Source organism: Neodiprion pinetum, chromosome 7 (genome assembly GCF_021155775.2).
Source record: "Neodiprion pinetum isolate iyNeoPine1 chromosome 7, iyNeoPine1.2, whole genome shotgun sequence".
In the NCBI taxonomy this organism is placed as follows: Eukaryota; Metazoa; Arthropoda; class Insecta; order Hymenoptera; family Diprionidae; genus Neodiprion; species Neodiprion pinetum.
The window spans coordinates 21218388-21234455 of NC_060238.1; the positions used below are offsets into that span (position 1 = coordinate 21218388).

Sequence of the window (16068 nt, forward strand, 5' to 3'; positions counted from 1 at the left end):
AGAGAGAGAGAGAGAAACGGAGGTAACTCGTTGCTATTTTTGTTTCACATGCGACAGAAATTCCTTCGGTCAACTGACACTTGTGAATACACCGTGATAAACTATTTTATTCTGTGACTTCCGCTAGCCATTTATTTCTGATAGTACGCCCTCATTTTTTTCCGATGAATTATTGTTGATTTATTTTTTTTCTTTTGAATTTAGAGAAGAAATTATCTGGATAATAACTGCACGGTACTGAATATGATATTACAGAGTCAACAGATTCTACTTGCAATTGTTGAAGATTTAACGAGAATCGCTGCGATGGCACTTTTGCATACAAATTGGTGTATTGTTTGAATTTAGACTATCTAAAATAATAGGATCTCCGCATTAAGAGAATGACACAATTATGTATTTTTATGAATATCGCTGATCAATTCGTCTGTTTTTAACTTGTAGTTTTCAATTGTCGTCGGCAAATTCGGGTGCACAGATTTATTTTGAAAAATAAAACTCAACTCGTCGGTTGTATATTAAATCCCGTTTCTACACTCACTTTGTCAGGACCTGACAACTGACAATTTAAAAAAATTTGAATTACCATCAACGTAGAAGACTACACTACCGATATCAAACCACAACCGTGAAGCGCCTGATCACAAGCAACCTGACGCATAGCATGTCAATGTACGAGTGAAAATCAAGAACAAGGGACGTCCGACCACGTACGGAATTTATTACTATCCATCGATAATGTGAAAATAGTTATTTTAAAGTTTCTAGAATTGTGTGAAAAAAATTGAACCTGTATTCTTTCTTTTCATAAATGTTTTCGTAAGCTTTGTATTAAAATTCTATGGATGTTTCTTACTTTTCTGTAGTTCTGTATTTAATTTCGGTCATCAAGAATGTAGAAATAAACATGCTGTTAGGTGAGGTTTTATTACATGATCTAAAATGTAGTTGTGGCAGAAAATTATAAATCATTTTTCATGTGAATAATTTCGAAATCTCAAGAACAAGGCAAAAGTTCGACCGACGACTGACGGTATCAGTGAGCAGTGAGCGTTGGATGGTAACCATGGGTTATGTCTTAGATGGAATTACAGCTATCGGTAAGGTGTGAAGTAAGCTAGTGGAGCAAAATTCTATCGCCCACTCTATTCTCGAAAACCAAATAATGATTTTGTTATCCATGTTGTATTTGAAAAAACTTTACGAGTGGTTTTAAACCTTTTGGGCAAGTTTTTTTTGACCTTTCCTACCGATCACTCATGAGAACCATAGATAACATAGAGTTTTGATAAAATAATCATTTGTTCGAAACTCTTCAATCATTCAAAATAAATTCATATCTTTCTTCGTCTTACTCTCTTTTACTTTCATTCAATTATACTATCTGTCCCTGGAAAAATTGAACCGCTGAACGAAAAATCGAGGATCTGAGCAAGTGAAACTGCAATATTTAAGTCTGATTGTGATTAGAGAAGTGGCTCTTTTCCTGACCCAAGGATAAAAGGAATATCCGGCCTCGACACGATCCAAATATAATCGAATGTAAGGTGAGGTTGGGTGAAAGAACGATAGTAAGTTGTAGCAGTTTACGATCAAGCTACGCGTTTATTCACGGGCCTGGAGAAGAGGAGGGAAAGAGAAGGAAGAGACAAGGAGAGAAGGATCTTTACTTATAAACCGCATGCGGTTTTGGTCGCGTTTTACCATGAATCATGTTAATGAGGAAGTAATTCTGGTTTTAGTGTGTTATCAATGTCCGTGATCAGACGCTGGTTTATGAGCTACCGCTGTTATTAATTATGGTTTGTTATTAAAAGCTCCGTTTCGCTCTCGCTAACCGGTATGCTTTCAACGTTGTTAGTTACGAACTTTTCACGGGGGGAAATTTTAAACACCTTGCCGATGCTTACGTTTTATTACCCCTCACAATCTGTCGTAATAAGTGATCCAACGATTCATGCCAATGAACGTGAACTTGTTACCTTGAAAATGAACGAAATCCCAATTCAGTGAGATTCGGAAAGAGGCCAAAGATTTTATACGATATTATTTACTTCTTGAAATATATTTTAAAATATACAAATGTTACATCCACTTAACCCGATTACGTTCAACGTTACATTAGGAGGCAGCTGCTCGTCATTTATTTTTTAGAAACTGTAATTGACAATTTTATTCCATTAAACGTGCATGCATGAATTGTACCAAAGAGTACATATCTTCCTTATCTTCCGGAACATTGAAACCAACTCTCGTTATAGTGGACTGTCTGTATACATATTACCTCATATCGTCGTTAATTATTATACATCGATGTATTCAATGTTTATTTGGGACTATTGAACAGTAAATAGCTGTGGTATGATATTTTAATAAAAAAATTGGTGTGACAAAAGAAATAACAAAATTAGGGTTTATCAATTGACGGAAAATTGATGTGCTTTAAGTTGGTTGAAAGAAATTCTTTTCGGTATGTGAAAGAAATTTCATTTCTTGACAAGTATTGAAAAGGCCAAAATTATTTTTCGTTTCTTTTTCTTCGAACTACTAAGATCGTATCGTATATCAAATATTAAATGATCAAGGCTCATTTCGTTCGCAAATTAGACAGTTCTTAATTACTAAATGAATTTTACTAATAACGTTTCGATATTCTTCTCTGGAGCATCATATAATTTATCGACAAAAAAACGAGCAATGATTCCTCGAAGTAGTACGGATGGTAGGCTATTGATGTTGTTAACAAGAAAAAAAAAAAAAAAATACAAAGTAACAGTGATACAATTTCTCTAAAATTATCAACGATCGAATAATTTTCTTTGAAATTCATTCTTCCAATCTTCAGTCGATTTTTTCCAACATTTGAATGGTAAATTTCTTTCTTCCAAAGGTCTACGCATTCTATTCTTAAATCCAAAGGTCAACATCTACCGCGTAATCGTACGATCATAGATCGGTTTTGATTTTCCAAGTGGATTCATGGTAATCCCGCAGTTCATCTGCCTAGTACCCTGAAAGAAAATCAATATGAAATAGAAGTATTCAGATTGTTTGCGAATTCACTCAGTCGTTGACTTAATTAAACCTGGCCATTTCCCCTTTGAATGTAACCCTATCAGTCACGCGATTCAGTTTTTTTTTTTTTTTTTTTTTGATACGGAAATGTAGTTATACGTTTTCAATGTATATATTTTTCGACGCTGAATGCGAATCTCGTGTCAAAAATTTGTCAAAATAAAAACAACGCCAAAAATGGGGTGAAAACGGGGCGAATTATCAATATCGTTTTAGACAGTGTTCTCGAATGAGATTAATATGAATACTTATTTTGAGACGGTACGATCTTAGGCCGAGAATATTTGCAACCCTCAATACTATCTGTATGCAACTGTCAGGAGGGTGAAAACTACCCCTATAGATTGAATTTTATAAATCTAATGGCCATTCTGAGATCTCTGTTTGTCAACCAATGAATTTCAAGCGTTTTTAGTACACGTTTCTTATCAAATTTCTTCGCTAGCGAATTACATTCACGAAAACACCTTTTTTCCATATGTTTAATTATAACAATTGTAAACAACTTTGGATTTATAAAAAATTATAACCTTTCCAAAGTTGAAGGATTTTTTTTACCTTAAATTACATGAAAATTGATGGTTTTGTATGGAATAGAAAAAAAATGACTGAAAGAAAAAAGAAACTGATACCGATATGGTGGTTTCTGTGACTGAAAGGGTCAATGAGGACTCAGCGAGGTTGAACGAGGACTAAAATAGATGTACGAATACTTGTTCACCGTGAATTTACCGCTTGCATTATCACCAAACATGTGGCTACTTTTCTTCTGGTGAAGTAGTGATGACCGTGGGTACAAAGCCGTAAGGCGGAGTGCTGGCTCCATTGCTGTCTTCTCCGTTGCTCTGATTAGAATGCGAGCTAGCCTTTCTTCGTCTTACCGGCTTAGTCGTGGCGCTGCACTTCACGACGAACTTCAGCTCCTCCTTGATCTCATCGACAAAGGAAACCTAGACAAGGGAATATGACGAGGGTGGAGGTCAGTTATCGAATTGGCATAAACCGGAAGAGGAACCGGAGCACGATTGGAATGAAAGAATTTGAAACCCTCTCACATTCTCTTTTATCGATGTGCAACCCACTGCCCAAAGCAGTTCGCAAGCTGTGTAGATGCAGGACAAAGCCACGCCGACTGCCAGAACGAGGAAAACGCCTCCAACGTTAGCCACACCCAAAGGTTTGGCATCTGAGGTTCCTCCGCTCTTTTCCTGTGAAAATTTGGTCAATCTGAACGGTGACGATCGTAACGTAATTTTTTTTTTTTTTTAACTTTTTCGTGCCGTTTGAAGTAGGGAATAAGTTTTGAGTGCACCAAGATCTTCTTTGCGACATAATGATTGTAGTAAAGACTGAATATCATTGATATGATATAATTGACGTTCCCATTCTTCAGGTTTTTAACAATCTTACTTCGCACGCGCCGCCCCCTCTTTTCTGCTTCCACCATTTATTCTCCAATTCCTTAAGGACCCCCGTTTCCTGGAGTTTCAATATGCCAGTGCTGAGGGAATTTCTGTACGGTGAATCTGAAACCAATTACTTGATGTAGTAGAATTTTTTTGCGAAGAGACGGGATGTTGAATGATACAAAAGGTGCAAGATTTTTTCGTTTGAAGTTGTGATGTGGAATTCTTTGGAATTGATGTTGGGGAATCGGAGATGTACGGGACAATTCTTCTGAAGACTTGATGAAGATCTTTCTACACAGCCGATATGATTTGCTGCACACGTATGAACATGAGAGAAATCCTAGATTAAAGAGTTAAGGACGGGTTTGCTATTCCGTTTACCTAAGCGATTGGTTGTGGGTGCGCTATTTCATCCAACATTGGATGGATGTGAGAGAACTGGGTAATTAAAACACAGTAACGTGAGAAATGGTACCGCTTGAGAGATCGTGAGAAATTGTACGAGCAGACTCAGATATGACCAAAAGTTAAGCTTACTTTTCTTCATTGCAATACCGTAGCCTTTTGCGTCAAGTAAGCCGTTGATCTGGGTGATATTGCACTTCCTTTCCGCTTCGTACGTAATCGTTGACGATTCCATGAAGAAGGCGTACTTTTCATGCATAACTTTCTGCACACCCGCATCATTCGTGCCTGGCATTACTTCTTTCTTATTTTTTTGCATGTAATCGTTCAATGCGGAGTAGGTCGGATCTGTCGTGGCCTGTTTTTGAAAAAGCGATTTACTATGAGAAACATGTGCCAAGAAATTAGTAGGAAAACAGAGAACCAACTGAGGGGATGTACACTGAGATTTGTTGGGATGGCAAGATGGCAAAATCCAACAATAAAAAAAGAAAATCCAAGTAAGCTCGGACATTTCAAACGTCACTTCAAAAGTCAGCCTTCTAGTTCATCAGTCATGAATTTTCTTTATCAATAGTTTCACCTGACATATCTATAATACCTACACTTCTCCATAACAGCAAAAGTTGGTACTCTTTATGAAAAATCGACCGAAAGCGACTCACCTTAAAGAAATCTGTGGTAGAGCCACTCACTTTTGCTCCGTATTTGATACCATGTGAATTATTGAGCAAATCACCGGCGTTCTTGATAAGGGTTTGCTTCGATTCAACGACCAAAAATACCGCCAAATTAGCAGTGTAAGAGGAGACTATAATCAGCGTGAAGAACCACCAGGAACCGGCCATCATACGAGTCGACATGCCTCTGAAAATGGTGAGACATTAAATAACGACCGATCGAATTGCTCATTTTCAATTCATCCAGAAATGGTCGGGAACCATTCAGCGAACGAAAGAACCCACGACGGAACATCAGTGCGCACTTTACTGGACATGGTAAAAAATTCTCAACTTGCACCCCGACTTACATTGGAGCGATTTCTGATCCTTGCTGCATGATGGCACCGATGGTGAACCAGAAGGCGTTCTTCAGACTGAACTGGTTCTCCAGTTCCTCGGGTTCCTCGATGCAGGGATAGGGATTGTTCCATTCAGCCGGACACAAGCGACCGGCGACGAAGAAAAGCAGGGAGACGACAAGGTACGTGCCCAGCAGGTACATCCAAACTTCGTTCGAGAATGGCATCAAGAAAGAAAAGAGGCTGGATCCCATGGGCGTTGGCTTCCTGAAGAGAATGCTGATCCCTGTGAGGACAAGCCTTTGCCGTCAGTGACACATTCACATTTAGGAGAAGAAGGGGCTTCGCAACTAAGCTCCACTTATATACGCTCCCTATATTCTTGATTTACAACACCCATAGATGATCCCTTTATGGTTTCGTCTCGAAGTTCATGCATTCCCAATACAAGGTGAAGACCTTGCAGTTTCAATCGTTACTAACTATATTTTCGGTAATAGTTTGCAAGGACGTTTGTTTCTTGCTGTACCCTGACTAATTCAGACAGACCAACAGATAATGGTTTCCAAATTGAGAAACAAATTGGAAAATTTTGTGACTGAACAGTGTTCTAGAGTCTAGTTCTACTGATTAAGGAACCTTCGAAACGTGTATTTATTCTCTAGAACCGAAAATAAATTGGATGCAAATGGAGGGAAAACTTCGTTATTACCCAAGTTCATGAAAGGCATCGTGAAGTCTACGGCTTCTTGACGATCGGCCGTGATTGTGAGATCAGTGATAGCCAAGTCCGCTTTCTGTGACAGATAACAATAAGGTATTTCAGTTTCGCAAGCTCTTTATAACGACTGGTCAATATTTTGTCAACAAACTAACGTCTTCCATGATCTTCTTTATCATGCCATTCCATTCTCCAGTTTTAGAATTCTTCGAACCATAAACGTTGTCGGTTTGGACCTCAAAGATGTATTTGAAGCCCAGAATTTTAGAAAGCTCGTGAATTATGTCGATCCCAAAACCCTCGAACCTCTCATTTCCGATTTCCTCCCTCGCTGATTCCTTCAGCATTCCGTAGGGCGGGGTCTAGGGAAATTTGACAAATCAGTCTTCAAACTCAACGGCTATCCAGATGATGTACCGCCGTATTCAAGGTACCCACTATGGCTATGAGGACAAGGAACGTCTTGTTACGAAGACTGAGCTCGGCCGTCGGATCGAATAGTGGCTGTTTCGGGATGTAACTGATCCCTTGCGTCTTGTTCCACGTCCCGATCTTATGCAGTCCGTCCAGGTCCAGGCGTACCAAGTCCAGTTTGAAGTTGCTTCGGTAGCCGGACGAGTCGAACTTTATCAGCCCAGTCATTCCTGTCGACTCGATCTGAAAGTAAACAACTTGTTCGAGCACTCCGTGTTCCGCATACAGGATTCTTGTTTTCACTTTTCGATGTATCCTGAACTCTCAGGGCATCTCTGCGCTAATCCGGGATTCTCAATTGAAGCTGGACGAGAGACCAAACCTTATTCTTGCGAGAAATGTGCAGAAACTGCGGTTTCTTACCGATCTCATGATGTTCATCAAACTGGATCCGTGCTCCCAGCTATCGACGTTTTGACACAGGGAAGTTTTCGTGTCAGCCACAATGGCATCGTCAAGCTGTTTCAGGGCTCTTCCAAAAACTTGGACACTGTCGTAAATTAGGGCCGCCTCTGCGGTGAGCTGAGATGGACCTTCCACACCCCATTCCGATGCGTGTTTCTCAAAGGTGTCGATGACCACGGGATCGTCGGGATCTATCAAACGTAATCCCGTCAAATTTGTTCCACCATGTTGGTAGGGCTCGAGGTTGATGGTGGACAAGTCCTGAAAGATAAGGCCAATAATAATTTCCTTTCTACAGATTCTAGATTTATTTTATATTTTACCAACGACGCGATTATGAAGCTGTGCTTGTCCGACATTAAGCCAACTTGTTGAGCCTGCTTCAAAACTTCTGACAGTATGTCTATTGAGCAATCCAATACTATGTTCGGGTCTCCAGACGTTTTGACCTCTCTCAGAACTTGCCTGCAGGAAAGCGGTTACTTTAGTAACGATTTAAAAAATATCAGATTTGGTTTTTCCCATATTTCAGTGAATTTTTCTGAATGGTATAGTCAGGAATGTACAGTTTGACATTATGTTAATGGTAATGCACCCTCCAAATAAGCCGTTATTTTCCACCCCTGCTTACAACGTTGGAAGATATGTCAATCGGCCATTTTGAACAACGAACTCGCACCTGTAATTCGGTCCTTCGGATAACTGTCTCACGGTAACTGTGTGCCCCCGGCGATCCCATCTCTTCAGAAGATCGTGCATCCGAATCAGGTTCTCGGTGCTTTCGTAGAGTATCGTAAATGTCTTCCACTCAAAATCCTCAGCAAGCTGCAGGTATATCTGTGGAGACGTCTTCGAATGAAATGGTTTGTATCGTCACTTTTGCGAATGTATGCCTCTTCAATTTCACTTCTTATAAAATTTTTCTATAAATTCATGAACAACAATTCTACTGAAATATAGCTTCTGCAGCGATGTAAAAGATTCGTTAGACGTAGAAACATTAACTCTTGACACAAGGATTCAAACAGTCTCAACAGTGAAACAGGATGATAAATCACACGGGCTCAACGCCGACTTCATAATGTATGGGTCTGGAGATCTCAAATACGAAGATGCTCCCGTAGTAACGTAACTACTTTTTTATCACCGTTTATTTTTATTTTGTGTAACTTTCATGCGTCGAATACGGACACGACTTACACACGGTAATGGAACGTTTCGTGCTCGTAGTCAAACGTCCGCATCCCATGAACTACAACAGTTCAAGCTTCGCGATACGTTTGAAACTGGATTACGATCAGCAGTTGAATGCGTACGCTTTTGCTATCAAACCATCGCTACTCATCGCCTTAAACGTATAATCTGTTGAGAATTCGTTTTGAATCCTTATACTCCTCCTCTCTCTCTCTCTCTTCACTGCCTTTTCTCCGTTAAGATTTCTCGTTCCGAAATGAAACCGCAAAATTTCGTCAAAATTAAAGTAGCACAAATGAAATCTTCAACATTAAAAAAAATTTGTAATTAAATAAAAGCTTTTCCGCTCGAAAGAAAAATCGGATAAAACGGGATCAAACTCCGTGGAATCCGTTTACTCGCGCTTTCGAAAGCTCGGACAGCTTACCTTGGACAAAGTATACGAATACGGATACATGTTGAGCAGTCCGTTTCCCCGTATCTGTCGAGAATCCCACCTCGCTTCAATGTGAGGAATCTCCATCGTGTCGCACATGCTCTGCACGTGTCTGGCGGTAACTTTATTACTTGGACCGAAAATCGCTGCAACCCCCGTATTGGCCAAGGCACAGACTGAAAATTGCGTCAAATTATATATAGATCATACGGGACAACGAAAAAAAAAAGAATGTAGAACAAAGTTTTCAGCTGCCAATTCGACTAGACAATAACGACACGCGGTAATTTGTCAGAAGCTTCAACTTTTCGTATTCTCTGACATAAATCAGTTGAGATTCAATGAAATTACCAATATTAGTCTTCCAGTTTTTCGCAACCGTAATTGAATACAACTTTGCAATAGATTGTACAGCGATTTGAAAAAGCTCTTTGTTTTATGATTGGGGAAATACTTGCTCGCCATCGATTGACTCGTTAATAACGAGCGTAAGCAGTTCCAAGTTTTCACTTCACTTTTTCTTAATCAAAAATATATTATAAAATTTTGTCTATCTTTCATCTTTATTCTAATCAATCTATGAATCCAGTATTTTTCTCTTGAAATTCAACTTTCAATGCCATATTCGAGCCTGCTGTGAACTGTTCAACTTGAAAATAAATACAACGAAGTATAAGTATCGAAAAGTCTTGTCACCTTGATGTTAAAAGAATTAAAACAATAGCTGAAAAAATGGAAGCAAATCATACTGAAAAATAAACAAAAAATCTGGCCCAACCGGTTTTTGGACTCGTAACCTCTCGCAATGAAGATGAGAAAAATCGAGATGTTAATTTGTTTTTTTTTTTTCCATTCATAGGAAAATCTCTCACCGGATTGTGACACGTCATAGGGATCATTATTAACGGTGATTATCTGCGCCTCGACAAACTGGTTTGGCAGCTCGGGATTTCCGTGCCTTTCATCGTTCAACACTCGGCTGGACAACCTAAACGCAGTTGCCGTCAAATCATCCTCCTCGAATAATCCGCCTGGAGAAGAATCGTTGGAAATATTTGTCATCCGTATAATCTGGCTTTGAATATTCCAGCAAGCGAAAGAATTTCGTGTGTTTAAATAAAAAATTCATCTCGCACAACTGACCTCGGAAAATTATGTAATCGGGCAATTGAACTTTTTTACACACACAAAACCAATGATCTCTTATCACTGACTGTTTCGTTTGCCAAGGCTGGATTTAAAAAAAAAAAAAAAAAAAAAACAACAAAGAAAAAGAAAAAGAAATTGGACGCTGTGCTAACGGAGACGAACGATCATCAGCTTACCTACTATAACCGTTTTTCCGAATCCGAAAATTCCCGATGGCAAGAATACCATCAATATCAACTCGATGAGCATATTAAGATCATTGGGATGATCTGAAAATAAATGTTTCGTACGGTAACTACAAAACAATTATATCGAGAGAAAAATTTTCGATTTGTAAAACTGTTGTTACGGTTGATTTCAAAATCAATGATTAACAATTACCGATGTTAGTTGCTTTACAAATTTTATTTTCATGCACTGTTTCATTATTATTACAAAAAAATCACGCGGACAATCTAACAAATTTTTTGTTGAATTTTATTAACAACTGCCTTTGTACACGTGGGTTAGAAAATAAAATCGTAGATGAAGTATGAGGTTCATTTTCATCGTATACTTAGGCACATGCAATCTTTCAGTGATGCACAAGTTTACAAGTTTTGGCGGAAATCTTCAATATTTGTTAGAAAATCCCTGAGTATATTTCTGTGGCTATATTTTATTTTTGAAAAAAGAACTGTCCAAGAAAACATGAATAAAGTAATATGAATACGCTGTTAATGAACTACGTGTAAATATACGTTCAAAAGTTGAAAAAAAAAAACATAAATGAAAATCGAAGGAACAAACTTTTGTTCGATAATATTCTTGGAAAAATTCAAAATCGTGAAATTTTTGAGACTGAAAATTACGATACGTAAAATTGACTTTCGTTGGGATGAAAAGTGGGCAGCTTGATCATTGCATCAATATTTACGCCGATGCAGATTGACGCCTTGATTATTTGTTCGCACGGATTTCACGTTTACTTTGCTAATTGAAACTCGAGTCAGAATATAAATCACTCGTCGTTGTTTTTCAAAATACCCGGATCAGTATCGTTTTATTCCTCAAAGTTTCACAAGCTCTCTATTTTTTCTTTCCCATGTAACGAATTATGTTCTATGATGTATAAATAACCGTAACGCGATGTCTTCGTCAATTTGCTGAAAATTCAATTTCTTATCGTCTAAAATGAAGTAAAAACAGCACGGAGACAAGAAGAACAAAAGATTTTAATCAAAACTGCAGAAAGAGAGAGACGCATCAGGGTTATTCGTAAAAAAAAAAAAAAAAAAAACACTCATGTCCATTACATTTCTCACTATAAATGTAGAAGATTTGACTTTGTACACAGGGGTTTTCACTGATTATACACTAAATTCGGCATTTTACTAAGTATATTTTACAAAAAGACCTGAAGTCTTTCTTTTTTCCTGCACTTTTGAGTAAAATATACTCTTTCATTCTCTTCGTAAGTGCGATAAGAAAAAAAGCTGCAAGCGCACCCGTCAGGAGTACGGAAATTCGTTAATTCATCGATTTTTTTTTTACCGTTTTACGCACGTGTCTCGAAAAGAATACTCGGCCGAGACGAAAATCGACTCTTACACGTGTATTTATATATCCGCGACGTCTTGACCTCGTCGCTGCGTACGCCAACACAATTTCGCTTTTGCGTAATCATCGGAACCGCTACTTTACGCTATGTAATTCGATTTTGGATCTCGTCCCATTTCACGCACGCCCAAATATCCCCATAATTAACGATCGATTGATTATATTCACGCGGTTTTACGTCGTTGAGCGTCGCCCTAAAATAAACCCTCTTTCGTAATGAAGGAGAAAAAAGAAAGACGCTAAAATAAAACTGTCTTCTTGGTTATTACTCGGACCGTTATTTCAATATCTGGACAAAGAATTTTTGATCCAATTTTTCTTTTTGCTACGAACGCAAAATAAGACCGTGAATAATTCAAAATTTGTGATGTTATCGGTTCATTTGACGTACGCAACGTTTTTACTTTTGCGAAATGTTTTTACACAACGTTATTTATGTGGCTTTTCGAATGAGTTCAATGACATAACAAACTTAACACACATTTTTTGAAAATAAACGAAAATATTATTCTGTGGAATTTGAAGAGGAAACAAAAATGTACTTTCGAAAAATCGATAGAGCTAATTAGTTTTTAAATTAGTGGTGAAGGGTCGGGGTCTCCATATTTTTTTACATCGCTCTTTTTTTTATTACGATCCACAATTTTCGAGTTATGATTTATTGGAAGTTGAACCTTTTTTTTTCAAGGTGAATTAAAGAAATCTTTAGAACTTTGAATGTTCAGAATGGATGAGAAAGAGTTCTTGGGAGGAAATAATAATACGATCATGATATACGAATATTCAAAAATCTGAAAATCATTACTAATTCATCATCAAATCCACAAGGTTGATTCGTCAAAAAATTTTACAACCCAAAATTGCATGATTGAAATTTCTCCGAGCTGAGTTGTTAGAATTATAAATATTGAAATTCGACAATGGAATTTTTTTACCTTGCCTCAAAGTTGTGCTAGGAAAATCACAGAATAATTCTGCGATAATTTTTGAAGATAAGACCGCAGGTTTTTGAAATCAATTTCATCTTGTAATATACAAACAGATAAAAAAAAAGCTGGAAATGAATTAAATCTCAGCCGCTCGATTCTGAACACTGTTCCGGGATTTTTTTGTTACAAAACAATTTCCGCGGTGTCGGTAACTGTTCGGTTGATTACAAGAAGCAGCGGAGTCTGGATCAGCGGTCGACTAGAATTGGACCGCAATTCAATGCCGAGAAAAAATCGATTCCTCATCGAAGCCTGGAGTCAGGAATGCGATAAGGAGTCGATTATTTGTAAATCCACGTATAACAAAGCAGCGATACAGAACTCGAGTCGTGTTCAGAGTAACTAATCTGGGTCAAGTGGCGAACGTCTCGGCGAATCGCTGCCGGTGAATGGTTGCACGGCTTAAGCTCTAAAAGAAGAAGTCGCAGTTCGTCTGATCGCGATACGAGAGTCGAGTGGAGGCCGAAGCCGGCTGCCTGATTGCCCGCGCCTAACGACGACTTCCGCTTTCGAAAATGGTCATGAACGAAAAGAAAGGAAGAACAAAATAACGCCAAGTCGAAGAATTTCCTTGGGTTTGAAAAATAATTGTAAGGCGGGTGATCGAATTCCGTAGTATTAATTAGGACGCGTCAGAAGGATGAACTTTATGAACTCTTTTCAGAAATGATTTGACACTAAATTTCGAGCTTGAATCGGCCAGGGTTGGAAAAATATTAACTTAGTTGTTGGCCTTGTTTCACCGAGCAACGATAGTCATTTAAAAGTGGTTAAAATTAGCGGGAATCATTCTTCGTGGCGAGACGGTTGCAAAGCAAATATTGAAATGAGAACACAGCAAGCGTTTGAAAATTAAAAAAAAAAAAAACAAAAGCAAGCTCTCCACAACTCGGTTAAATACAATTCAGCAAAACAAGATTAATGTAAAAAACGATAAATCACATCGCCAAAAATCTCGCGCGTTAAACGGAAGCTCGACGAAGCTTTTTCAAACCGTGACAAATTCCTGTCTTACCTATTCACACGGAAAAGAGTAAAGAGGACCAATTTGCGTGGATGCGTAAGTATATCGAGTAAACAATAACACCCTTCGGACTTTTGGCGAGTGTGCAAAACGTGCTTCAAGCCCTTCCCTAGCGCAAAATGAAGCTAGACGACGCCGCGACGGCTCCGCGCGCTTCCAGAGATCGAGCAGAAATGCCAAAAGTGCGCAGCTCCCGACGCGCATAGACTCTGCGTTCTTATTCTGGCCCTTCTTGAACTTCCCCTCCCTTGTCACCTCAGCCCCCTTATCCGCTCCGTGGGACAACAGATGGACTCGATTCTACTTTCAGCCCGCAAAAGACATATTTCCTACAAACCTACTTCGTCGTACGGTGACCCCAAACCCGTGTCTTGTCAGACGTTTTCAGACTCTGTTTATTCTGCATGTTTTTTTTTTTTATTTACTTTCGAATATATCAATTTTGTTTATAAGGCAATTTTGCATCATTTGTCAATAATTCATCTCACCTCACGCTACAAAACTTCGATGCACGATCGTCACTAAATTCGTTTCAAGATCGCATAAAAAATTTTCTTGAAAACCTGACGATATAGAATAATAAATTTTATGTCAGGTTTTTTGATACTGATGAAACTCACGGTTCGACGTCCGGGGTTTGAATATGAATCGTATACAATAGTTGATAAGATGAGTGCCCTTGAAATTTAGTACCTGAGTGAGATCATTTTAAACGAGACAGCAAGAGTCGAGAATCGAAGGAAGTAGCTCCGTGATTAAGGACACTCTGACATCCAGAGATAAGACATTTCGATGAAATTTTAATTTTTGAAGACTAAAGTGACCTGTTTGCGAAATTTACAGATTTGTAAAATCTGATTACGGTATTTTCTATAGGATAAGATCGCTTGCGACAATACGGGAACTCACAATCAGACGAACTGAGTGATAGATTGAAGGTAAAAATAAGTAGCTGATGTGTTACTGGCAGAGACTCTTCGTTATTGTGAAAAGAGAAATATTTTCGAGCCCAACTCGTGAGTAGGACGAAATGAGAAAATGGATTTTTATTGAGAAAAAAATTTGGTCGTCATGACCAAAATTTTGTCCTGGCAACAAAGTTTCAGGGTTAATATACATTCGACCAAACATTGTTTTCAGCCAATCGAAGAGTTGAGTTGATTTTATAGTCTATAGAATGCGTAACGTTTTAGTTAAGGTCTTGGAATATTTTTGGCACTACAATACTATAATTTCTGTTGCTATTGCGAAATCAAATATACACAATGAAATCTTTTCGTAATGATTCATAAAGGATTGTTCAATTTTTGTGACTGAAAAAATTATAGTCCGATTGTAATTTATGCTGAATTAAAAATCACATAAAATAATGACAAGAGAATATTTGCAATTTTGAACCAATCATTTCATTAATCTTGTTACTTAAAACAAAATATTGTATTCCCGCGAGACGATTTTCTACAAAACGCATCGTCAAGTCTATTTTTTTTTAAATAAATTAACTAGACGAGAGACGAGAGAGAGAGAGAGAGAGAGAGAGATTGATAGAAAGATGGATAGATGAATATATTTATGTCTATAACGCAATAGAGGTAGAGAGAGAGAGGAGAGAGAAGAGGAGAGAGAGAGAGAGAGGAAACTCGTTGCTATTTTTGTCACGTGCAGCAGAAATTCCTTCGGTCAATTGCAACCCGTGTGCAAGGTGATGAACTATTTTATTCTGCGACTTCTGCAAGCCATTTATAACGTGTAGCGTCTGGATATCACCGGTTTGACATCGCGTTGTCACCTTTGATTGCGGAATGCCTTTATTTTCGAAAAACTTCTGTCGAATTGAGATCATTCAATTATTTCATTTCACTTGGTTAAAGAAAAAAAAAAATTACGAAGCAAAGAATAAGAATGAAATCCTTTCAAAGTTACTAATGACTAAATTTTCTTGATTTCAATCTGCAGTTTTCACCTATTTTTAAAGTCATTGACAGATTTATTTTGGAAAATTAAATCCAATTTTTATTACTTTCTAACAACGCCCGGTCTTGCAATTTTTTTTCCTGGCCCTACGTCCGATTCCTAAGGCTTCTGAAAAAAATCTGATTTACCAATAACGTAGAAAGCTACATTATCGATGTCGAGCGGTGGCCTCGATGCGCCTTCTCGCAGGCAA

The 16068-nt window shown here is 38.1% G+C and overlaps 1 protein-coding gene across 4 annotated transcripts; it reads right to left on the minus strand.

Moving 5' to 3' along the window:
- Positions 1-2046: 2046 nt before the first annotated feature.
- On the minus strand, positions 2047-14062 carry LOC124222862 (glutamate receptor ionotropic, kainate 2-like). 4 transcript variants are annotated; one of them, XM_046634305.2, is made up of 17 exons: positions 13893-14062; positions 10466-10558; positions 10013-10171; positions 9132-9316; positions 8190-8347; positions 7834-7975; positions 7469-7771; positions 7070-7288; positions 6787-6993; positions 6623-6707; positions 5920-6196; positions 5555-5756; positions 5022-5247; positions 4486-4601; positions 4131-4283; positions 3808-4025; positions 2047-3011 (listed from the first exon to the last, which is right to left on the minus strand). In XM_046634305.2, exons 2-16 carry the CDS (start codon positions 10536-10538, stop codon positions 3834-3836), a joined length of 2697 nt encoding a protein of 898 aa, XP_046490261.1. In that variant the 5' UTR covers positions 10539-10558; positions 13893-14062; the 3' UTR covers positions 2047-3011; positions 3808-3833. The 4 variants fall into 4 exon arrangements, with proteins under 4 accessions (XP_046490261.1, XP_068993637.1, XP_046490263.1 ...); XM_069137536.1 differs by having other exon boundaries at positions 3797-4025; XM_046634307.2 differs by lacking the exons at positions 2047-3011; positions 13893-14062 and adding an exon at positions 12824-13394 and having other exon boundaries at positions 3442-4025.
- Positions 14063-16068: the final 2006 nt, after the last annotated feature.